Source organism: Anarrhichthys ocellatus, unplaced genomic scaffold (assembly GCF_004355925.1).
Source record: "Anarrhichthys ocellatus isolate YVR2014 unplaced genomic scaffold, GSC_Weel_1.0 scaffold142, whole genome shotgun sequence".
In the NCBI taxonomy this organism is placed as follows: domain Eukaryota; kingdom Metazoa; phylum Chordata; class Actinopteri; order Perciformes; family Anarhichadidae; genus Anarrhichthys; species Anarrhichthys ocellatus.
The window spans coordinates 326,455-352,754 of record NW_022280172.1 but is presented as its reverse complement, the minus strand read 5'-3'; the positions used below and the strand labels follow the sequence as shown (position 1 = coordinate 352,754).

The 26,300-nt window shown below is 42.3% G+C and overlaps 1 protein-coding gene across 8 annotated transcripts in view; it reads right to left on the bottom strand.

Annotated features, from left to right (window-relative positions):
* Positions 1–25,779, bottom strand: part of rell2 (RELT like 2) — a 32,502-nt gene extending 6,723 nt beyond the window's left edge. Inside the window, exons 1-5 of one of the 8 annotated variants that reach the window (XM_031877611.1) lie at positions 25,298–25,385; positions 21,949–25,215; positions 2,664–2,732; positions 1,706–1,915; positions 174–236 (exon numbers count right to left, since the gene is read on the bottom strand). In XM_031877611.1, the coding sequence (XP_031733471.1) occupies positions 174–236; positions 1,706–1,901 (259 nt within the window). In that variant the 5' untranslated portion in view covers positions 1,902–1,915; positions 2,664–2,732; positions 21,949–25,215; positions 25,298–25,385. The other 7 variants (XM_031877612.1, XM_031877609.1, XM_031877614.1 and 4 more) reach the window with 7 other exon arrangements.
* Positions 25,780–26,300: the final 521 nt, after the last annotated feature.

Below are 26,300 nucleotides of genomic sequence, written 5' to 3'. Positions count from 1 at the left end.
TATGTATGTTGTTTTTATCCATCACATGTATCATCCCCAGAACAGGATCCGGATACAGATCACAGTGTAGCAGCAAAGAAGTGAATAGATAAATGTTGATGACTTTTAATTTCAACTTGAATTAAATGAAACAATATTCAATCCAAACTACTATTCAGCAATTCTTTGGTCACCTTCATTTTCAATAATGCATTTGAGGATCTGCTCCACTGTGTCCTGGTTCTCCTCGACCTCATCTGAAACACAGCAGAACAACAAACAGATTAAACCCTCAGCTTTTAAACTTTGCCTAAACTGGTCCAGATTGGTTTGTCAACCAACACTAGTTAAAGGGTTGGTTCACTCAAGTTCACAAGAAGAGACAAGAGGTTTAGAGCTATCCCTCATTTGCCTTGGGGCAAATGTTTTTTTTTCAAATAGTCATCATGCCATTCAGAGAAGTCAACTATCTTTAGCTGTGTTTGTGTGTTTACAAGTGTATGAATGCTCATACGTGTGCATATACAGTTTTATGTATCAAAGTAAGGTTATGTTTGATTAAATCAGTGTGTGTGAGAGCACTTGTGATTCAGACTTCAAAGAAGACCAAATAGTTTTTTGAGTATTTGTGTATAGAGTATTAGAGTATAGAGTAATGTTTCTTTCACACATGCACTGCAACCCTGAACTCAGACATTAAGCGGAAGAGGTGTACTTGAGAATGCAAAAATGTTCAAATAAGTTGGTCCAGACATACACTGCCAGCTCCCCAGTACAAAGTCTATGTAATGTTCGATTGAGAGCTGCGCAGCCTGAGTTTAACAGAGAAGGACCATTAAGAAGCCATCTCAACGTAAGATGTTTAGCTTAGTGAGTCTGGGCAGATTTAGGTCATAGTGCGTTTATTATCTTGTTTGTGTTTTGTTTAAGTTACTGTGTTATTATTGGTTTTATGTATGCTCAATAATCGCCGAGATTAATGACCAAGATCGTTAATGTTGTGTAGAAGTGACTGTGCATTTCATACTGCTGCAATCGTGTTTTGAGATTGATCAGTGACCGCTAGTGGGGACAGTAGTTGCTATTTTATCAGTTCAAAGGTCAGAACCGCGGCTGGGCGAGTATAAGATCGTCATCCGGGTTTCTTCAACGTGAAGTCCCACGTGACGTAGCCAGGTTTTTTTTCTCTCTCTCTCTTCTCTAAATGTAGAGTACTATAAATGTATAGTAGTTGTTGTTAGTTTCGATATTAGTTGACATAATTGGAACTTAATAAACTCTGTTATACTTTAAAGAGCAGCTGTGTTTGATTACTTTGTGCATGTGTATTGAGATTATAGCTGGATATGTGGCCTGTTGCTCAAACTCACACCTTCACTGTTCACTCTGAATGTGTAATAGTCCTTTGGCTGTTGACGTCATCGTGAGTGAACACTAATTATGAGACTCAGTTTATAGTTTGGTTATTGGTCCCTGTTCTCAGTGTGGTGCCCCGCTTTTTCATTCCCAACACTGGTAATTGCCCATTCTTTTAAACACGCAGACTTTCTGCTAGGAATGTGTGGTCTTTAAGCACTTGATAACCCTGATGACATTTGAAAACTTCTACAGAGCCCACAAACATTATGCACAGGCTGAATAGCACTCCTCGAGACTAGTAAATTGAATGCAACCTGTTCAGTGTCCCTTTGGGTACTTGTGACCTCCTTGTCTATTCTCAACCCACCGTCTTCATTTTCTCCAAGCTTCTCCTCCTCCTCTTCATCGTTCATCTCTCCAGTGCGGCAGCGGTAGCCCTTCTTCTTCAGCAGGTGGCAGACGAGAAAGCCAAGCAGTCCGGTGAGGAAGAAGAGGAAGACCACCACAAAGATTATGTAGGGCGAGGGATTATCCACCACCCCAGAATCTTCTAATTCAGTCATAACGTAGGTTTGGTCTGAGTCATGAAGAGAGAAAGATTCGATTTAATAATTAAGTTGAGCAATGAGGGTTTTTAGGGTTTTTAGATGTATATTAAGCGTGTGTCTAACAACTGGTTTGGAGCGAATAAACTCTACTACAGCGTAGTTTCGTCAGAACTTCGCGTATAGACTATGCTTTAGGAATGGCTGCAATCTGCCAGTAAACAGAGTAGAGGACGTAGCGGTTGCAAACTGGAACCGTAACTGGAAATTGAATCGAATTCATGTGCTATAAAAAAATTGAGATTTTGTTTCAATACGGCAATTAGTAATTGTTCTTTCATGTCTGCTAGAATTGGTCATCTTTAATGCTGTCTAGAGACCAAGAATATTCGAATATCCAGAAAGAACACTGAAGATGACTGATCAGTCATGTGAGTTAAATGTTTTCTCAGTCAGAATTTATTCGGCAAATGCGTTTCCATAACAGATGTAGTGCATCAACTCTTTCTCAACAAAGCAAGCAAGAAACACCTCAAGCTAGCGTCAAAACTTTTGTGCACAATTGAGGAAGTTTTAGCGAATTATGCTGTTGTCATAGAGCGTTTCCAATGCGATACTTAAAAATGCGTACAACACACACACTCATAGCTTCTGGACAACATAAATGTTTTGAAGAGTTTTTACGAGAATAATAAAGAACATTTAAGCCAGGAGTAACACCTCCCAGCCCTAACCTCAGTCAATTGAGACAGAGGCATAGTATAAGTTTAAAAAACGTACAAGCTTTGTGGTTGGTTCAAATCATCACCAAGCCTTCTGTTGCAGACCCGGTCAACATCAAGAGTAGGTCTAGGAAACAGAGAAAGGGAGGAAGATAGAGCCATATGAAGTGACCTTTCAGATATTTCAAAGAAAAGAAGGAAGAAAGAGAGACACTCATTTTTTGCCTTGAAAACTGTTCCACAAAAGAAAAATGTCTTACAGGCAGTTATAAGACTCAGTGTTACAAACATGTATTTTGCATAAACTGTGTGAATTTATTAGTTAGCGGTTGAGCTTATTTTGGACTCTCCGGCTCTTTCCCTTCAAAGGCCAGCACTGTCAGGATGGCTTGTTATTAGTCAATGGCTCAAAATGTGTGTGTCAAAGTGTAACAATCCACCTAATTATATTAACCTAAAAAGGGAAAAGTACATACGCGGTAGGTTACGGGCGGATCTGAATTGGTCAGGTATACAGATACTACGTCTGACTGCGTAAAGGTGCGGTCACACCAAATGCGGCGCAAATTATTCGCGCAAGTAGATTACATACAAAGTCTATGCACAGACGCGATGAGACTGGAGTGACGCGAATTTGCGATGGCACGGCGCGTCTGGCACGCGCGATTGACGGGAATTCGAACGCCAAAACGCCACAAATGGGCGAGTTGAAATTGTTCAACTTCGGCGAAAAAAATCACGTGACGCTGCGGCGCGATGGCCTATGAGCGTTGACCCAGAGCTCTACGATACCTCATATCAATAGAGACCAAACTATGTGTATAAATGTGTGTGTGTAAACCTTGAGGAGAGAACTAACTAAACATGGATTCAGACTTTTTACAAATCAGCATCATTACATAGTTATTTCCCTTTTTGTCGGTTTATTGCCGTTAAATCACAGCCAAATCAGTTTATTTTGTGTTCATACAGCTGTAGTAAACCAACCGACGTGTGGCTTGCTAGACACAGTGAATACAGCTCGATAAAATGCACCCAGACATGACGGCGTTTAGTTTCTTGTGATATCTGGGACTTCCACAACACGTACTAAAGAGAAATATAGGTTATTTTTTCCATGGTTGATGGCAGACAGTTGAACGGCTTCCAGGGCGATAAGCCACGCCCCGTCTCTGGTGTGTCCAGCGCAATTCACGCGAATGAACACAAATAGTCCCCGGCGAGACCAGCGTCGCGAATTGTGGTGTGAACACGGCATAACAGTTTAGGGTACAAAAAAAACACTGAAGGGTCTCTATTATTCACTCTGAGGACAGACCACATCAGACACAAAAGAAACCACATAGTCAGTTAAATATAACACAATATATTAATATTAGTGCTGGGCAAGTTAACGCGTTATTATCGCTATTACGCATTAATGAATTAACGGCGACAATTATTTTATCGCGCATTAATGCATTTTTAAAAATTATTATTTTGAAAGTCCGTTGCTCGCTGGCAGCGGTGGAGAAAGTCTTCAGCAGACTACGTTGATGCAGCGTGTGGGAGAAGTATAGATAAACAAAAGCAAGACAAGCTAACAAATGCCACAGAGAAGTGGATACAAACTGCAGCCGATTAGTAGTAGTATAGTATTAGTATTGTTCTCAAGGTGCGTTCGCGTCGCGTTTGGTGTGAACGCACCTTTAGGATCGCAACGAATGACGGCACGTATGAGCCTCAAGACGCACCATCACAAGAAGAATACACGAGTTGTATGAAAAGGAGAGGACTACAAAAGTGACGGTGTTATAACGTGCACCAGCTGTTGCTCTCATTGGAGACTACTGGACATCGCTGCAAGAAATATGATCGCTGCTGCGAGACATCTGCCTTTTGAACACGTCCCCTGCATCGTTCTGTCACACTGTGTAAAGGGAATAATGCTGTTAAAAAGAACCTTATTTGTTTAAAGTGTTTGCAAACCAAATGTTATTGCACTTTTGTTCATATAGCAGTACTTTTAAAATAAAAGTGCGCAATACACAACTTTTGAATTCATTATTGAATTTTGCGCTTAACAATACGATTAATCGCGATTAATCGCAGAAAATCATGCAATTAATCGCAATTAAAAATTGTAATCGTTGCCCAGCACTAATTAATATAAATCAAATTCATTCGGCATACGGGATACAGCAGAACAAAATAACCGTGATGCTCCCGCTCTACTCTGGCACAATAAACCAAACATTTACAAGTTGTAGCTCAAACCCAGTTCCAAAGTTTCTTAAAGTAATGCAAAACAGTCCGATGACAAAATCAATTCCGACGCAAAGTCAATGACAGGCGGAAGCGTACGAGACGCCGCGGCTCCTTAAACCCTTGAACACACGCTACCTCACCACCGCCGGTTTAGCTGGTGGTACTCCTTGCCGAATCTCCGTGCAGACTCCCGCTCTGTAATCCCAGGAAAGGTCCTATCTGGTCTTTTTGAGCAGTTACCTGCAAATCGTGCTCTCCGAGTCCACTAAACACCGACGGCTTTTCCTGTCGGCGCGCACCTTCTCCTCTCGTGTCCCTTCCCCCCCGTCACAATTTCGACAAACCAGGTCAACTAAAATAAAAACAATAACAGACCCTATTCGTATCCTGTGTTAATCATTACAGGCAACTAATAACATTCATAAATACAGCACTTTTAAATATGTGAAGGAAAATAACCCATAGGTTCACCATTTACAATTGCCGTACCCAAAGGCAGACTTTTGCGATCATTACAAAAGTCCATCACAATTGTGCAGACTTACATTGTCTTGTTGGAGGGAATCAACTAATCACGTCAATTTCAATACGCTATGGAATTGCCACCATTTCACAATTTTAAATGCTGGTGTGACCAGGACTAAGAGAAAATACAAAGAGGCTCCAGAAACTGAATAGCTCCAGCCCATCTGGCTAGCGTGGTAATCTGTGCCATGTTCTGGTGTGAGTGGGCTTTTAATTACAGGATGTCACAATCTGCTTCTCTGACCCTCCCTTCCTTCAGCCACATTCCCACCTCTCCAACCAAACCTGTTCATGGCCATTTTCTACCCATCAACAAAATGCCCCTTGACTTTTCCACCTGACCCACCCATATTACTGACTCCAGCCCCTCCCCCCTGCCCTGCAATAACCCCTTGACTTTATGGCCAGTGCACTGTACTTCGTCTGCTGGAGGAGCAGCCAACAGACTTGATCTGGTTAAGAAGGCCGGCTCCATCATTGGCTGCAAACTGGACAGTCTGGAAAAGGTGGTGGAGAGGAAGACACTGAAGAAACTATTATCCATATCCATACCTGGACCACCCTCTCCACCACTGCTGCAGGGACAGCGGAGCACTTTCTCCAACAGACTCATCCAGCTCCGCTGTCACAAGGACAGATACAGGAGAACATTCCTGCCCACTGCCATTAGACTGTACAACAAATCACCTCTGGCCAGATCATTCACACAACTATAACACCGTAATACTGTTTGTTAAATCTTTGTCCTATTGTTTGGTTAGTTAATTTAATATTATTATATTTTATTGTATATATTGTGCATTTTTACATCTAATATTTTTAAGATGACTTAACTATCTGTCTATCTGTTTATCTATCTTATACACAGGGTTACCAATGGAAGCCGGGGACGTATGAAAAAAAAGGTTAACAAAGAGGACAGCACATTGGACAATTTACATTGAATGGCCTTTTACATTCACACCAAAACATTAAGGATTAAAGATGGAACATAAAAACACATGAAAGCAGAGGAATGAAATCAGAGACTATATTACACACGTGGTATATTCATCAACCATTTCTTTTAATTTTGTTATCTAAGCTGTTTTGACATAAACAAGTAAATCGATTATTTGACAAATACCTCTCATCTCGTGAGGCAAGAGCCTGGAAGACGTTCAAATCATGGAGTAAAAAGCTAAAAACAAATAATGTCAATAAATGTCAAGATAACGTGATGTCGCAGCAAAATGCTGTCCAATTTACACAATTTCAAGCCCTTGCAGTCTCTCACACCCAGCAATTTAACAGGTGAGGTCAGAGTCCCTGAGGGTTCAGGATTGAAGGTATTAGGGGGGACATTGGGATTGGGCCTGGAAGATTGATAAAGGATGCTTATCTCTCTGTCCCCCGTGCAGCTTTGGGACTCTCTGATCACTGTGTGGTAATAATGTGGCTGCAATCAGACCCTGCTGAACCAAGGCTGCAGTTCTTGGCTCGTCCTACAACTATGGGTTCAACAGTTTAGTGTTTGTCTGCAGCCAAGAGGAAGACAAGTACAGCCCAAGCCGAATGACTGTAAGTTTCATTTTCATGTCTGACTGGCTCCCAAACACAATCTCACAGCAATGTCGGAGACTCGTGTGGTCATGGCTAGATTATCAACCAGGCCAACAGGAGCCCTGAATCCCCCAGGTTCACTGTGTGCCAGTTGGTTTGATTAAATGTAAATGTGTTTAAGAATGTACAATAAGGAGATTATCAAGTTAAAAGATAAGGGTCTTAAGACGGCCTTAATTATTACCTAACTTCATTGCCCTGTGTCAATATGAATTTTAAGACCTTAATTTAAAAATGCATATTCCTAAGTAAATTAAATTGTAAATAAGAATTTGATACACAGAAAACAGAGGTTCAGGTATTGCCTCAGCAAAGGAGTCTTAACTAGTATCTGGGAAAAATACTATATATCACATTAAACCACAAGAATGAAAGCCAGTTGTCTGCTTAACGAAAGAAAGAACAGAAGAACAGATACAATTAAACCATGTAGCGAGCATCAACAGATACCACACAACGATACACTGCACATGCATGACATGCACAAGCTTGTATAGCCCATTTATCTTGTAGTGATGTATTTACTTTAAAGACCTTTTTTTAAATATGGAATTTGTGTAATTTTGCCATACCTATAAACTCTCTTACAAATGCACAGGCCTTGCAAAATACAGAAACCTTGTAGCATCTGTCTTTATGCCTGATAAATGGTCTGTACTTGTATAGCGCTTTTCTAGTCTTCTGAACATTTAAATCGCTTTAACACTACATGACATCATTCACACCCATTCATACACTGATGGCAGGGGCTACCATGCAAGGTGCCACCTACCCATCAAGACTCTAGCTAACATTCACACACATTCATACATCGCAGGCACAGCAATTCGGGGTTAAGTGTCTTGCCCAAGGACACATTGACATGGACTAGTGGAGCCGGTGATCGAACCACTGATCCTCTGATTGAAGGACGACCCTGCTCTACCACGGAGCCGCCCCATGATAGCTGGCAAATAGATACAGTAGTTCTTACCATTTTCCTGCCGGTCAACGGTGGACACATCCAAACATGTGAAAGTCAATGTGGTGTGGCAACAAAAACACAGAAAAAAAGCTGTTGAGATTTGGTTGATAAACAATGTAAAAATGTGTGTGTTGGATAAGAAGCTCAAACCAGCAGACAGCGTGTGCCCTCCCTGTACAGTGGAGGGGGTTCCCCTTAGCCAGACCTTTCCTTTCTATCTACACAGAGGCTTAGAGACAGTGCGTGAGAAGAAAAAGAGAAAAAGATCAAACAAGGGAACTTATATATATATTATATTTTATATATATATTAACATATGTATATAATTACGTGTATACGACACATAACATCTAATTGTGAATGTGCTGACAAAAAATATATGCATACACACAGTGTAGAGACTGAGTTTACATATAGTAGCTTATCAGTGTTGCCCTCCCGCTGGCTTATCAGGGTCCAATAACGCCCCTCACACACACACACACAAACACACACAAAAAATATTTATCAGCAATTTATCCCTCAGAAATGTTTTAGGGTGGTTAAGCATTGATAGTAGGCCTACATACTCTATCATTAGCACTCAGCCCTGAACACCTTCAAAACAGCTTATTTTACGTCACCGTCTTTGTGAAATCAAAAAAATGTTTAATTCACAGTACAGCAAGTGGTATAATGATGATTAATAAATGAAATCAAATACTCAGCTCCATTTATTCACAGTAATAATAATAATACATTTATTTTGTCTAGTGCTTTAAAGGGTACTCAAATGCACTTTACATGGTAAAAACAGAAACAATAAAAGCAATATGAATATGAACAAAAGAGATGACATAAGAGTAAGGAACATACATAACTAGTATTACAGCTTAAAGGCAGATTTAAATAGGTGAGTTTTAAGTGCAGTTTTGAAAGTGGTGAGTGATGGTGAATGTCTGAGGTGCTGGGGGAGAGAGCTCCAGAGGGAGGGGGCAGCAATGGAGAAGGTGTAATGGAAAATGTCTTAGTATATTGTGTAAATGCTTAAGTGCTTGTACTTTAGCTCTGAACTCAGTACACCTTCATCCTTTGTGTTAACATACGTGCTCAAATGTATCTTGCTGTTTGTATAATGGAAACTTGATATTATTATGAGTATCACATATTCTTATAAGTAGAACTGTTTTATATACTTGTTGTGAAACAGTCTGTCATATGCTTGCATCATGAGACTTCTCTGTGTTGGATAACAAGTACCTAATGTATATTCACATGTTCTGTGCCCTAAGGATAAAACATACTGTATATATCTATGTGTCTATTACACAGATAAAGCACCTACCTCTTATACTTTACTACCATGGCCTGCACAGCCTGAAACATGATGTTCCAGTACACATAACTGTATGATTTTGACTTCTGTAGTGGACACTTCTACATAGTCTGAGTGACTGTGTAACTGTGCCTCTTCTCTGGCCAGAGAATAAATACTTTTAAAAGACAAGTTGTGTTTGACAATTTTCTTCATTTCAGCTTAAAAAGACTCAGCAGCGGCTAAAATAATTTTTCCACCACAAAGGCCCTGGGGGACGTTGGCATCGGCGCATCTAAGGTTGCGGGTGGGAGAGGAGCAGGAGGCCCTTTTTTAATGATGCTGCCAAGGGGGAGCAAGTAGAGGATAAAGAGGAGGGGAACGAATACCGAACCTTGGGGGACACCTTGAGAGACTGGGGCTGTGTTGGACTTGACTTTATTGATGCTAATGAACTGTTCACGGTCAAAGAGGTATGATTTGAAGAGAGGAGGAGGTCGTTGGAGACTCTGATTAGGGCGGTTTCTGTGCTGTGATGAGCTCTGAATCCGGATTGAAATAGTTCATACAGCTGGTTTCGAGTCCAGGTGGGTTTTGAGTTGGTGGGCAACAGTGCGTGTCAGTATTTTAGACAGAAAAAGGGAGATGGGTCTGTAGTTGTTGTGGATGTCGGGGTCAATGCCAGGCTTTTTGAAGATGGGTGTGACTGTGGCTAGTTTGAGAGCGGGAGGAACGGAGCCAGTAGACAGGGAGAAGTTGATGACAGAGAGAAGGGGCGGGCGGAGGGCCGGGAGACAAGCCATGACTAAAGTAGAAGGGATGGGGTCCAGGTCGCAGATTGGAGTCTTCATGCCAAACAGTGATTTATTAAGTTCTGAGGGGGAGATCAGGGAGAATTGGGAGAGTGACCGGTCAGTTAGTGGGGGATTTACAGATATAGGGTTGGACATGGCGAGGCTGGAAGTGGCCAGTTGGTTGTAAATGTTCTAAATTTTTGCTTTGTAGAATGACAGGAAGGAGTTACATTTCTCAGTTGTGGAGGAGTGAGAGAGATTGTCCATGGGTTTATTTTTATTTAGTTAAGTTTATTTATTGTGGAGAAGAGGACCTTGGGGTTGGTGGAACCGGGTTGGTGGAACCGGAGTGGATGATGCCAGTGATTCACGTGCGTTTTTTTAAGATGATGTTATAAGGGAGTGGGCGTGCGCTGGTGTTGAGTCCACAAAGACGGGATGGAGTTGACAGAAGTGGGGTTGTAGTAGGGGTGGGAATCACCAGAGGTCCCACGATACGATATTATCACAATACTTAACCTCTTCAACTCCTCACGGACGCAGGCGTCCCCTCCCCTTCTTACGGCTTACTTACGCACACTACGTCAATAAATATGGACATGTTTGGTATCCCAGCATTCACGAAATCCTCATCTTTGCAAAGAAATCATTTATTTTATTTTATTTCTTATGGATTTTTCACAAGAGGAGCCCAAACACACACTGTCTAAAGTCGCGATAACCGCTGCAAGTCGGGTCTTGCAGCATTTCGACGGCGAAAGTTACAGGACACACCGACTTTACTAGTGAATGTACCAGCGGATGTTACCATGGAGCTAGCGGCTTCAGAAAAGGCAAGTACTTTTACTACAAACCTATTTTTTCTCTGATATAAGCCGTCAATCAACGGGGTCATAATTTTCACCTTTCATGTGCGGGTTTTTTCTGATGATTCATTAAGGTGTGTCTGTGTCTAAAAATGACTTTGCTGATCATAATGATGCCGGTTTTCAATATTGCACTATGTTAGCATCTGGCTAAGCGTTGTGTGTTCACTGACAGTAATGTATTGAAGCCAGGAGACCGAGCTATCTTTACCATGCCGTTAAAACGTGGATTTGCTCTGTTTTTGTTTGACTGCATTTACCGTATTAGTAACAGCTAGCGATACGGTTAGGCTTGTCAAGCCCTTCGTCTAGAGCAGGGGTTCTTAACCTTTTTGACCTCGGGGCCCAACTTTTCAAGTACAAAGTGTCCCGGGGCCCATTCAAATATTAACACTGTATTAGTTTAACTAATTGATCTCACTCTTGGTTTGATTTGTATTCAATAACTATATTAAATCCACTTACAGTTAAACAAGCAAAACCCTTGTCAAATAAATGAGATGATACAATGTGATGATCACAAAGACATTTATTTATCATGTGTATGTAAACCTGCATACACAACAAGAAGCCCAACAGGCTTTCCCACGAGCGTTGGATGTTTCGTCGCTAAGTGTCGCTTTATTTTTGAAGGCTTCAAATAAAACCAAATAAAATGTGTCTGGAGCTGCAAAAGCTATTTGATATCACAGCTTATAAAGTGTTATATATAGTTATATTATATATACAAAAACTATAGTTTGTTGTATTTATGAAAATATAGAACAAGAATGAAGACAATTCTTGACATTTTATTGCAATTTTACCTGATATAACAATATCAAACTCTTATGAAGAGGAGAGTTTGCTGCAGCAGCTGAGAAATCATCTCCAGCGTGACACTTTTCAGCACATGCTGTGTGCTTGTTCTGGAAGCATACAGTAAGCCAGCATCGTTGGCAGTGAAAGCAAATTAAGACATCCACGCAGAGTTAAACTCTCTATTTTCCTCCGTGACTTTTCTTTTTTTGGATTTATCCATTGATAGTTTACAGAGGGCGGGGGTCTGAAAATCATGATTAGCCGTTCGCGTTCGCAGGGAAAAGCGCTTGACAGGGGCAGAGGATTTAACTGCCTGTGGGAATAATTAACATATAATATTCTGTTCATTCTTGCTTATAAATTATATTCTCTCTGAACACGTTTCTCTTTTTGGAGAACGTCATGCGAGATATCTTCTTCTATCAGTGCAGTTTCCCTGCTCTTCTTTCTATTTCCTCATCTCTCCTCCGTGTGTCACGTGTGTGTAAACCTCGCTTGAGTCAGGAAACTTGTCAGAATACCCATATTTGATTGGCTGAGCTGCATCACCTGATGTGATTTACAATGCATTGGTCGGTGTGTTTCCTGCACCGCCGAACAAGTGCCGTAACGGCTGAATAAGAGGTGCCGGTTAAAGTATAAACTCAGTGCCTAATATGTATAATTCCGAATTATATATCGGATTTAGGGCCTGGGTCCGGATCCGGTCCGCCTGTTGGGGACCCCTGATGTAGACTCAGGGAGCCGCAACAGAGGGGCTGAAGAGCCGCAGGTTGCCGACCCCTGGGCTAGCGGCTAGCTGAGTGTCTTCTTCTGCTTATTGGAGCAGGTGGTGGGAAGCTATATTGTAACTGAGCGTCTCATGGATAACAGTAATATCTCCGGTGTCTTCAATTGATAACCTATGCGGTCCCGCGGCCTTCGCGGCCCACAGGTGCAAAACTGAAAGTTTTTTGCGGCCCTCTAGGTGGCGCTCACGGCCCAATCGTGGGCCGCGGCCCCATGGTTAAGAATCACTGGTCTAGAGGAGACTTTAGGCTTTCTTACGACGTATTGCATATGCAAATTGAGCTTTCCTGGGGACGTATACAGTCACACGTAACTGAGCTACCTGCATACTCGGCCGTGCGCTATTACGCACAGCAAGTCTGCTAACTACAGACACCACGTCTTCGACCATAAATACTTAGTTTTTGCAATGGCTAAAAATAAAAGGAAAACAAAGTATTCCGTCGAAGAAGCATTGCACAAGATTTTTGAGGATTCCTCCCACAGCGACCAGGATTATGCCACAGACGAAAAGGATTTGTTTGTGCGTGGGATTGATCCGGTCATAGACAAGTACGATTATTCATATCACAGCTGGTTTACCCTATATTTATTTCATGTTTCACATGTGTTATATATATCTTTGTGCTATTCTGGTGTGTGTTGTTTGCTACATAATCGCTTTTGGTGGAGAGACATACTTTTTCCACATGCTATTTATCCATTGTATGTACTTGAGTTTAGGATGTTTTGTTCATTTGACCACATTTGAGTAGTTATTACTTGTCTTCTAGCAGACAGCTAGAAGACAAGTAATAACTACTAGCTGAAACAATTATTTGTATTGGTAGTTGCATAAACTATTTATAATCTTGTTTATTCTTTTTCTCAGTGTCGATGAGGTAGATGATGATGAGGACTGGGAGCCTCCACAGGCCTCTCCTGCTGCCACCCAACCGAGAAAGAAAAGAAAGTCATGGTATGTGTTTCATCTATGACTACAAGTATTTTGCATGCTATCATTGTGCTATTAGTTATTCTACTGTATTGTCCCATGGAGATTTCATATTTGCATGGAGCTACAAATTGCTGAATATAATTATCATTACAGTAGTGATACCAACTCATTCTAAAACTTTTCTAACAGTCTGGATGATGAGGACACAGATGAACACCTGGTTGTTGACCTCAGTCAACAACCAGGGCCATCATCGTCAGTCCCTCCCCCACTACCATCCAGGACAAAGAGAAGACCTGCACCTCCAGCACCCACCCTCAACGTTCAAACGTTCCAGACAAAGAGAAAAGCCATTGACCACACCCGCACTGAGCACAGGTCGGAGAAGTGTGTCAACGACCCCATCCAGCTAAACATCAGCACAGCCTGCTGAGACCCCCACTACACAAAGGAGAGGTGAAAAGGAAGTGGAGGAGACTGTATATGGCTTGAGACGGATAACCCTGACACACAGCCTCTCCCACACAACTTTCACACTCATCATTCAAGTGGCCCCACTATCAGCCGAGAATCAAGGTGGTCACCCTTCCAACTTGTCAAGCTGTTTTTCAACCTCACTGTGGTACGTACTATCATTACAAACACAAATAAGATGGCACAGAAACTGGAGGCGGTAGGAAAAAAATTCAGATGGAAACCCATAACAAAGGACGAGGTTTTCAGATTTTTGGCCGTCATCATTTTCTGTGGACTGGTGAGGTGTCCTACAAAAGATGACTACTGGAGGAAAGTACCGCCTTACATTCCCCGCTTTCCAGCGTCAGCCATGAGCCGAAATCGGTTCAATGCCATCTTCTGGTGTCTCCACCTCAGTGACCCTGATGAAGATGAAAAAAATGAAGAGAAAAGGGGAACTCCACAGCATGACCGGCTTGTCAAAGTCAAGCCACTTTACAATGACATTATGTTAGCCTTTAAAGCATCGTATCATCCTGACCAGAAGCTGGCAATAGATGAGAGGATAGTAGCCACAAAAGCTCCCATAGCTCCACTCCGAAACCGGCATCCTGGACGGAGGTGGTACGCCGCGGCCTCCTGAGAAAACCAGCTGGGGAGCTTCCGTTAAATACCTCCAACCGCTTCGCAGTCCTGACGGAGAATACTCCCTCCCGGGCTTCTTCTACCCTTCACCCCTACTCGTTGGCGCAGACTGAGGTAACTCAACGGTTAGATGCAAGGCTTAGCGAGATAGAAGTACGGCTCCGCACCATGGAAGCTAAGACGCTGGTGACTGCGGGCGTAGCCGGTGCGGCCCAAACAGACGTGGCTCCCGCTAGCCGTCTCCCTGCAGCCCCCGAGCAGCCGGGGGGCCGGGTGACTGCTCCCGGGAGGCACTCGACTTGCCAGCAGCCACCTCGCGTTACAAACGGGTCTTTCGCACCCAGCAGAGTTGATTTCTCAGCTGAGAGACCGACTCTGGTCATAGGTAGCTCTATTCTGAGAAATGTGAAGCTAGCGAAACCAGAGGCTACAGTTACATGTATACCCGGGGCCAGAGCAGGCGACATTGAGTCCTATCTGAAAGTAATGGCTAAAGATAACCGTAAATACAGTAAGATTGTTATACATGTTGGCGGTAATGACACCCGACTACGGCTCTCTGAGATCACTAAAGTTAATGTGGAATCTGTGTGTACATACGCAAAAGCCATGTCGGACTCCGTAGTCTTCTCTGGCCCCCTCCCGAATCTGACCAATGATGAAATGTTTAACCGCATGTCATCGTTTCACCGCTGGCTGTCTTGGTGGTGCCCAGCAAACAATGTGGGCTTCGTAGACAACTGGGACACTTTCTGGGGAAAACCTGGTTTGCTTAGGAGGGACGGCATTCATCCCACTTTGGATGGAGCAGATCTCATCTCTGCAAATCTGACCCAGTTTCTTTGTGGACCTGGTCCATGACAACCCAGAGTTCAGACCAGGAAGCAGAGTTGCAGTCTTACACACTCCTCTGAGCTTCCATTGGAGCAGTTACTCACGCAAAACCACATAGAGACTGTCTGCCCCACGGCCACTTAAATTAATTAAATCAAAAATAAATGATCGAGGAGTTAAACAACATAACCTAATCCAAGTTAAAACTACCGCAACAGTGCAACAAAATAGGATAATTAAATGTGGACTCTTAAATATCAGATCTTTGTCATCTAAAGCTGTACTAGTAAATGAGCTAATATCAGATAATCATATTGATTCATCTTGTCTTACTGAAACCTGGCTGTGTAATGAAGAAAATGTCATCCTAAATGAATCAACTCCTCCAAGTCATATTAATACTCACATTACTCGAGGCACTGGCCGAGGAGGTGGAGTAGCAGCCATCTTTGACTCAAGCCTATTAATAAACCTTAAACCTAAACTAGATTATAACACATTTGAAAGCCTGGTTCTTAGTCTTTCACACCCAACGTGGAAAACAATACCGCCAGTTATATTTGTTATAGTGTACCGGGGCCCAGGTCCGTATTCTGAATTTCTATCGGAATTTTCTCAGTTTTTATTAAGTCTAGTCCTTAAAACAGATAAAGTAATTATTGTAGGTGACTTTAATATTCATGTGGATGTCGAGAACAATAGCCTTAGTACTGCATTTATCTTATTCATTTATCTTATTGTTCCAGCAGAACAACATGAAGGAGGTGTGGACTGGAATGAAGCAGATAACCGGCTTCAAGGTTGGAGGGAGACAACCAGGGGGCTCCCTGGAGAGGGCCAACGAGCTAAACTCTTTCTTCAATAGGTTTAGCTCAGAGCCCTCATCTGTCTCCTCCACACACCACATCTCCCAAACACCTCCCCCTCTGTCCCCCCTGGTGTGCTGCATGGACTCAGAGCTCTCCACTTCAAAGGGCTCTGCCACCACTGACACTATGACCGCCCTCCCCCCCCTCTCTGTGACGACTGGCCAGGTGAGAAGACAGCTGGAGCGACTCCATCAAGGAAAGGCTGCGGGACCTGATGGCATCAGCCCCAGGGTCCTGAAGACCTGTGCCATCCAGCTGTCTAATGTCCTTCAACATCTCTTCAACCTGAGCCTGAAGCAGGAGGAAGTCCCGGTGCTGTGGAAGACGTCGTGCCTGGTTCCCGTACCAAAGAAGACGACACCATCTGGCCTCAATGACTACCGACCAGTTGCCCTCACATCTCATGTGATGAAGGTGCTGGAGAGGCTGGTCTTGGCCCACCTTCGACCGCAGGTGAAATCCTCACTGGACCCTCTGCAATTTGCATATCAGCCTCATGTGGGGGTGGACGATGCCATCATCTACCTGCTGCAACGAGCTCAGTCGCACCTGGACGGAACCGGTGGCTCTGTGAGAATCACTTTCTTTGATTTCTCCAGTGCATTCAACACCATCCAACCAGTGCTGCTGAGTGAGAAGCTGCGGGTGGTGGGGGTTAACGCATCCACCGTCTCCTGGATCACTGACTACCTCACAGGCAGACCACAGTTTGTCCGACTAGGCCGTGTGCTGTCTGATACGGTGGTCAGTGATACTGGAGCCCCACAGGGAACTGTCCTGTCTCCCTTCCTGTTCACCTTGTACACCACTGACTTCCAGTACAACTCAGGGTCATGCCATCTGCAGAAGTTCTCTGATGACTCTGCAGTGGTCGGGTGTATAAGGGACGGACGGGAGGAGGATTACAGGACAGTAGTGGTTGGCTTTATAGAGTGGGCCGGTAGAAATCACCTGCGTCTGAACATGGCCAAGACCAGAGAGATGGTGGTCAACTTCAGGAGGAAGACGATGGCTCCACAACCGGTGAAAGTTCTGGGAGAGGACGTGGACATGGTGGAGGAGTACAAGTACCTGGGTGTCTCCATCGACAACAGGCTGAAATGGAAGACCAACATCAACGCTGTGTACAAGAAGGGGATGAGTCGACTCTTTTTCTTGAGGAAACTTCGATCCTTCAACGTGTGCAGCAAGATGCTGGAGATGTTCTACCAGTCTGTTGTGGCCAGTCCACTGTACTTCGCCGTAGTCTGCTGGGGGAGCAGCATTGGAGCCGGAGACACCAACAGACTTAATAAACTGATTAAGAAGGCCGGCTCCATCATTGGCTGCAAACAAGACATTGTAGAAGAGGTGGTGGAGAGGAGGACACTGAAGAAACTATTGTCCATATTGGATAACCCGGACCACCCTCTCCACCACCTACTGCAGGGACAGCGGAGCACTTTCTCCAACAGACTGATTCAGCTACGCTGTCACAAGGACCGATACAGGAAAACATTCCTGCCCTCTGCTATTAGACTCTATAACAAATCACCTCTGGCCAAATCAAACACAAGACTATAACAATGCTACACTGTTGTTGCTGCTGCTGGTGATCTTTTGCACTACTGTTTTGTTTATTTTTTCATACTTAGTTTAATATGATTATACTTGGTGTTTAAACTGTGCATTTTTATTACTTTATCTTCTTAAATCTAATAGGTCCTGATTGGTTATTTTATTTTATTACATTGTATATATTGTGCATTTTCCACACTTAATATTTTTATTTTATTGTGTAACCCTGTTTGCTGCTGCCACAGACAAATTTCCCCTTGGGGATGAATAAAGTACTATTCTATTCTATTCTATTCTTATTATTAGATTCGATTGGTTTCTGTCAGAATGTACAGAAACCCACTCACTGTTTTAACCACACTCTCGACCTGGTTCTGACTTATGGCATTAACATAGAAGATTTAATAGTCTTTCCACAGAACCCTCTTTTATCGGACCATTATCTAATAACCTTTGAATTCCTACTAACGGAGTGTACACCGGTAAGCAAGAGTTACTACACTAGATGTCTATCTGATGGTGCCGTAGCTCAATTTAAAGAAGCGATTCTGTCTGTATTTAACTCAATACCATGCTTCAATATAACAGAGGACTCCTGTGATAACTTTAGTCCTACCCAGATTGATCATCTTGTCGATAGTGCTACAAGCTCACTGAGAAGGACACTAGACTCTATTGCTCCTTTAAAAAAGAAGTTAGTAAAACAAAGGAGGTTCGCTCCATGGTATAACCCTCAAACCCGCAAATTAAAGCAAACATCGCGAAAACTTGAAAGAACATGGCGTTCCAATAATTTGGAAGAATCTCGGTTAGTCTGGCGAGACAGTCTTAAAACGTATAAGAAGGCCCTCCGTAATGCCAGAGCAGCTTATTACTCATCGTTAATAGAGAAAAATAAGAACAACCCCAGGTTCCTCTTCAGCACTGTAGCCAGGCTGACAGAGTCACAGCTCTGTTGTGCCGAGTATCCCTATAGACCTCAGTAGCAATGACTTCATGAACTTCTTTAATGATAAGATTATAACTATTAGAGAGAATATAAACAATGTACTGCCCTCGACTATTACCGATCTTTCCACAAATAGAGTAACCTTAGAAACAGCTGTAAACCCTGATATATGTTTAGATGGCTTTACTCCCATCGACCTTGACAAACTGACTTCAACAATTTCTACGTCTAAACCTTCTACCTGTCTCTTAGACCCTATACCGACTAGGCTGCTTAAAGAAGTGCTACCATTAATTAGCAGGACTTTATTAGATATGATCAACCTGTCTTTATTAACAGGCCATGTACCACAGTCCTTCAAAATAGCTGTAATTAAACCTCTTCTTAAGAAGCCCACTCTCGATCCAGAGGTGTTGGCCAACTACAGACCGATCTCTAACCTTCCCTTTCTCTCTAAGATCCTTGAGAAAGCAGTTGCAAATCAGTTGTGTGACTTTCTACGTAACAATAGTTTATTTGAGGATTTTCAGTCAGGATTTAGAAAGCATCATAGCACAGAGACAGCTCCGGTAAAAATAACTAATGACCTTCTAATCGCATCAGACAAAGGACTAGTCTCTGTTCTTGTCCTGTTAGGCCTTAGTGCTGCGTTCGACACTATAGACCACTACATCCTGTTGCAGAGACTAGAACATTATATTGGCATCAAAGGAACTGCACTGAACTGGTTTGGATCCTATTTATCGGATCGATCTCAGTTTGTTTTTGTAAACGATGAAGCCCAACGTCAATTATGGAGTTCCACAAGGCTCTGTGCTTGGACCAATCTTGTTCACCTTATATATGCTTCCTTTAGGCAATATTATCAGAAAACACTATAAACTTTCATTGTTATGCAGATGACACTCAATTATATATATATCGATCAAACTAGATGAAACCTGATTGGTTTCATCTAGTTTGATCGATATATATGTCCTTAAGACATGCTTGCTAAACTGCAACCATGTCTTAAGGACATAAAAACCTGGATGACCTGCAACTTCCTGATGTTAAACTCAGACAAAACTGAAGTTATTCTACTGGGCCCAGAGCACCTCTGAAATCGGTTGTCTGGTGATGTGGTTTCTCTGGATGGCGTTGCGCTGGCATCCAACAGCACCGTAAAGAATCTTGGAGTTACCTTTGATCAGGATTTGTCTTTTAACTCTCAGATAAAACTAATTTCTAGGACTGCCTTTTTTCACCTACGTAATATTTCAAAAATCAGGCACATCCTGTCTCAAAGCGATGCAGAGAAATTAGTTCATGCATTTGTTACCTCTAGACTAGATTACTGCAATTCCTTATTTTCAGGCTGCTCTAATAAGTCTCTTAAATCTCTCCAGTTGATTCAGAATGCTGCAGCTCGTGTACTAACAAGAACTAAGAAAAGAGATCATATTACTCCTGTATTAGCTTCTCTGCACTGGCTCCCTGTAAAATCTAGAATAGAATTTAAAAGACACACTCGCCACATTTAAGAGTAGGCTTAAGACTTACCTTTTTGATAGTGCTTATAGTTAGGGCTGGCTCTGGTTTGCCTTGGACCGGCCCTTAGACAAACTGGTATAGGCAAAAACTACAGGGGGTCTTCCTAGGATAAACTGAACTCCTCTCTCCTCTTCTTCACCTCTGTCTGTATGAATTGATGTCCCATTAATGCTCCTTACTAACTTTACTTCTTCCCCAGAGTATTTGTGCTTTCTCGCCTCACAGGTTCCCATGACCCCAGTTTTATCTGGACACTGGTCCTTCCACCAGCCATGGCCCTGCTGACACCTACTACGATCTTCATTATGAACAGTATTAACCCTATTACTGATACCATTAATGCACAGTACTGACTTTGTCTCTTCCCCGGAGTCCTTGTGCTTTCTCTCCTCACAGGTTTCCATGGAGCATGGTTTCATCTGGACCCTGGTCCTCCCTCCTACCATGGCCCTGCTGACTCCAACTGCTAATATCACTTTTATTATTACTCACATTACAAAAATTCATATTACCAATACCATTACTGCACATTATTGACCTGCTTCTTCACCAGAGTCTCTGTGCTTTTTCGCCTCACAGGTTTCCATGGAGCATGGTTTCATCTGGACCCTGGTCCTTCCTCCTACAATGGCCCTGCTGACTCCAACTGCTAATATCACTTTTATTATTACTCACATTACTAATTAATATTACCGATACCATTAATGCACGTTATTGACCTGCTTCTTCACTAGAGTCTCTGTGCTTTCTCGCCTCACAGATTCCTGTGTATCCGGGTTATACCTGGACCAGGTCTTGCCTCCTGCCGTGGTTCTGTTATACATTGAATGTGCTGTAATTACATTGAATGTGTTGTTCACTTATCCTGTTCCACACATGACATCTATTGCACTTCTGTCCATCCTGGGAGAGGGATCCCTCCTCTTTTGCTCTCCCTAAGGTTTCTTCCTCTTTTCTCCCCGTTAAAGGGTTTTTTTGGGGGAGTTTCTCCCGTTCCGATGTGAGGGTCCCGGGACAAGAGGATGTCAAATGTGTACATATTGTAAAGCCCTCTGAGGCAAATTTGTAATTTGTGATTTTGGGCTATACAAAAATTAATTGAATTGAATTGAATTGAATTGAAAAGCAAGTCTAGGTTTCAAACAGTATTTACCACTAAAACCAACAAAGTGGGGAATAAAACGGTTTGTGCTTGCAGACATGCATGGCTACACATGGAATTTTTTGAGGGGAAGACAGCAGTACAGTTGACAGATGGACTGGGCTACTCTGCTGCGATGATGCTTCTGGAAATTCCACTGTTGGGAACAGGATATCAGGTATTTATGGACAACTTCTACACCAGTCCCAAGCTTCTGACTGATTTGGACCAAAAACATATCATGGCTTGTGGGACTATGCGTGAGAACCGTAGGGGTTTCCCTGCCACCAAACAAACTGGTGAAGAAGGCCAAGCGGGTGAGACATCAGATGGCTACGAGTGGAGAAGTTGCTGTTTGTCCAGTGGATGGACACCAAACTGGTGACTAAACAATGCCCCTGGCGGCCACAACTTTTATGAACCAGCAGAATTATACATTCCTTCCTATTCAACCTAACAAAATCACTTATTGTTATATTCAATTGATGACGATGGATGTGAACGAATAGATGAAAGAAACAGACACAGGAAGAAACATACTGACGCTGAGATGAAGGTTCTTGATGCATGGCCAGTCTCTCTCCCTGACACGCACTCGCAGCTTAAAGAGGCACAGAGCTGAAAGCAGCAGAGATGACTCAGCATCATCATGACCTCGACAGAATCGTCTCCCAATGACGTGTGTTCAGAGCTTTACGGCTACATTGCGTTGCTCAGCATTATTTGTTATTCAACAAATAATGTTGAAAGTGTAACATTATAGACTTAACATAAGTAGTCATGTGAAGTTAATTCTACTTCTACAGCCCAATATCACAAATCATCAATTTGGCTCAATGGGGCTTTAACCAGAATTTTTTACTGCAAGGTTATTAGGTGTTTATTAAATTTCAGATGTTCAATGGCAGCATGTGTTGCAGTTACTAGCACTGTTGCCGCACTGCGAAAGGCTTCTGGCTATGCATGTTCTTACCGTGTCAGCGTGGAGTTCACAATGGGCTCCTTTGTGTGATGGAAATCTTTGACTCTGCCCTGCCTATTTTAAAGGACAATAGAGATGTTCAGTACATGTTGGAATGAGTCAAATCTACAGAGTGAACTAAATATACTGAATCACCACTGTCACTGTCTGAATTAGCTTTTAGCAATGGAGTTCTCACTGGTGACTGAGAGCACCGTTGTCAGCTCAGGTGCGACTGACAGTATGTTACTTTCTCATTAATAGCTTATTAAAAGACCACAGAAACAATCATGATGGGATCATTCTGTTAATAGGCTGCTGCAGTGCAGTGCAGTTTTGGGGGGAGTATTTCATGTACTGATGTGAGGGTCCAGGAACAGACGATGTCGTATGTGTACAGATTGTAAAGCCCTCTGATTTTCTTTTTGATATCTGTGATTTTGGGCTATACAAAATGAATTAAATTGAATTGCTTGTACAAGCCTTGTTTTGTACTGAACTGAATGTGACAGCTTGGACCAGTAAAATCCAGTATACCTGTGGCTTTAATATCTTCATATGCTCTTTATTTAGTGCTCAGTGGCATGACACAGGCACAGGACAAGTTCACATCAGACAAATGGGAGGTCCACTTGGTTTGATCACTTCCTCTATGTTTGTAGAAGGTTGCTGCTGTCTACTCTATGCGTACCTTTGTGCTACTGACATTACTTACTTAATGGAAAGGACAACAATGACTATCATGACTATCATCATCACCATGCTTCTAATGTATGGGGACAAAAGCAATCCATAGGTTTGTCTAACTTACAAACAAAAACAATAGAATCCAACTATCCCTTTAAATATTTTCCTGAATCCGTCACACTTTAAAAGAGTGAATCCCCTCGACTATCAGCATGTCATTTATTGTATTTGCCTTCGTGTTTGGCACTGTGTGACTGGTCTGAATGTCAGCCCCTGTCCTCCCTGTGTTTGTGTGGTTCCTACAGTCCAAAACACATGCAAATAAGTCCAAAATTCATACATCTCAGATTAACTGAAAACACAGAATATTCCATAGCTGTGTATGTGTTTTCTTTCTGGTTGTCCAGTGTTTTTTCCTTGCCTTCTGCTCAATGCATGCAAGTGGAATATCCTCCAGACAGCACGGATATAGCCTCCACACCAGCTCCACACGCATCAACAAATAGGAATAAGCAGGTATGATGGATAAACATATTCCTATTCTAACAGAAACAAATAGGCTAGTAATTATTTGTTCATTATGATGGTCAAACAAATCCATAGCGCAAACAGAACAATGTACACAATCCAATGGGGTTAAGAGCATTATCATCCTCAGACTTGCACACAAACTGCAAATGTGAATAAATAAATGAATACAAAAATAAAATATGTACAGATGGATCTTAAGCCCTAATTGTATATGACATGTTAAAGTGACGATCTCAAAGATTTTCATTTAAATAAATGTCTGTTAACTCACTATATATTGCCAAAGGAGGCAGCACAATGGTGTATATATTTGCAGTATTACAAACTGTATCTGTGGTGACATTCATGGAAAAATGCTGCATTACACTTTTCTCCATTACACATAAAAAATGAAACTATGCACACAATTCTGAAAAATAGCATGTTCGTATGGAATTTTGAATCGACTCCAGAATGCTAAACTCTACCACGTCATTCTTTTCACTCATATAGAAATTCTATATCAACCAGGACTCAAATCTTAAGGAAAAATGTGTATGCGATATATCTTGTATACATGTGTTGTCCCTACAGATGGGACACATAACTTCTCTTTTTAAAACAGCACTTTTATTAACATTACGCCGAAGTGTACAAACCCCCCATCATGTATTACTGGTGACAGAAATAGTTTAGCAAAACGTACAGCATGAACTAGGCTGCATCAGTAGCAGCAGCATCAGTGCCATCTGATGATTATTTGACTAACTTCCCGTGGGAAGGCTGAGATCTTTGCATTTTTTTCCACGACTGAAGCCGACTCCTCTACATTCCAGAACAGGCGAAATTCTTCCAAAGGAACCAACTGTCAATGTTCTACTCACTGAGGACTCCCAATGAGGACCCACAACCTTATTCATAGGTCATTAATGTTCCTTCTTTAGTTCTACGCCGCACGGCATCAGCCGCTCCACTCCTTCCTCACTACGGGACTGGTCTTTAGTTAAAGCGTAGACTGTAGCGCGGGGTTACCGCCCTCCCATTCTATGCTCCGGAGAATCACTCTCACGAGACGTCATTCGAAAATGTTTCAAGTTCCCGCGACTTTACTTATTGGCAGCTACCAAGGTCTTTAAAACATGTTGGATACCTACTATTTAATCAGGTGGCACTGTTCTGCAATTCGGCTCACACACAAAGTAAATGAATAACCGTATCCATATGTAATCTACCTTAATTTTAGCACAGTATGCTGTCTGGTCCAGGGGGGCGCGGTGTGTTATGATGGAAGCATATGCGACACTATTTCAAGTTTGGAACCTTGATATAGTAGATATTGATTATTGTCAAATAAAGCCGAAATTAGCAGTCGTCTCTATTCATTCCTGAAACACGTTGGGTTTATTTACTGCGTGTACCTTCTTATAAGTCAGAAAACACGAAAGTGTGAGATTGTGTCATTTTTCATGCACAGGATACGGGACGGCGTATATCACCTACAGTCACGTTGATTCACTCCATCATCCCCACCCATTCCAGTCAATAACACCCAAACCACACCGTCATCTTCATCTCTAGGCACACGGTCATGTGTTCACCCAACGGAAAGCGGTCCAACACTGAGCACACAGTGAGACCTTATCTGAATCCTGAAGGTTAAACAGTAAGCTATACTTAGAAAACTGGTCCCGAGACACCACAAAACAGAGACATCTAGCCAGGATACTGCACCTTCAGTCAGACAAGCTCCAGTGTTCCAGCTGGTGAGATTGTCCCATGGCTGCAGCCAGCTGCTCCGTGTCCTCTGCTCGGAGCAAGAGGATGCGGCTATCTGCTGAGGCGGGCAGGATGACAGGAAGCTGGGAGGCATCTGTCTGTCTGCTCCACGGGCTACTCCTGCTGCAAATTTGAATTTAACCTTTATTTATCCAGAGTCAGCTGAGCTCCACGCAGCTTCACATGGACTGAAATATGTGGTGCCTATCTGTTTTATTTACCCTCCACCCATCCAAGTATGTTCGCAGACCACAACATATTTTACAATGTAATTGTAAAATAATGATTATACATATAGTATTATACATATAGTATAAAGTTAGTACAAGTAAAGTATTGCTTTTTTAAAGATCAGTTAATTGAATGACTAATTATTTTTAGAAATATATAACCAAAGTCTCACTGAATACCTTCCCAAGGTAGAACATTTACCCCAACATATAATACTGCGGTCAAGTCAGCAGACACTCAGATCTCCGTGGTCAACTCAGCAGACACTTCAATTGTAGTGCACCTATACGCTGAAACTTACGGTAAACGCCAAAACCAAACGGGACAGGACGGGAGCGAGCGAAGGATTTTGCAAAGTTAGCGGAAAGATTAACGTGAAAACTTCCGGTTTTCTACAGACGAACATCCGGTTTTCAAAATAAGATGCCAACAAAGTATACATATTGCATAATGAAATGAGATTAAATGAATTATATTCCAATAAGTATAAAAAATGATACCATCATCTCGTGAGTTAAAGGAAAAATACACCTAAATTGTGCGTAAAGTGTATTTATTCTTTGATTTGAGGGTTGCTGGAAATTAATAATACCTGACTGACAGTCAATTTAGATGTTTTACAAAGCAAAAACTCTGAACTGAATTTATATCTTCAAATGGCAAATTTCTGAAGTTTTTAAGGTGCTATGAAAATGTTTTTCTCAATAATTCCCCACAATGACTAATG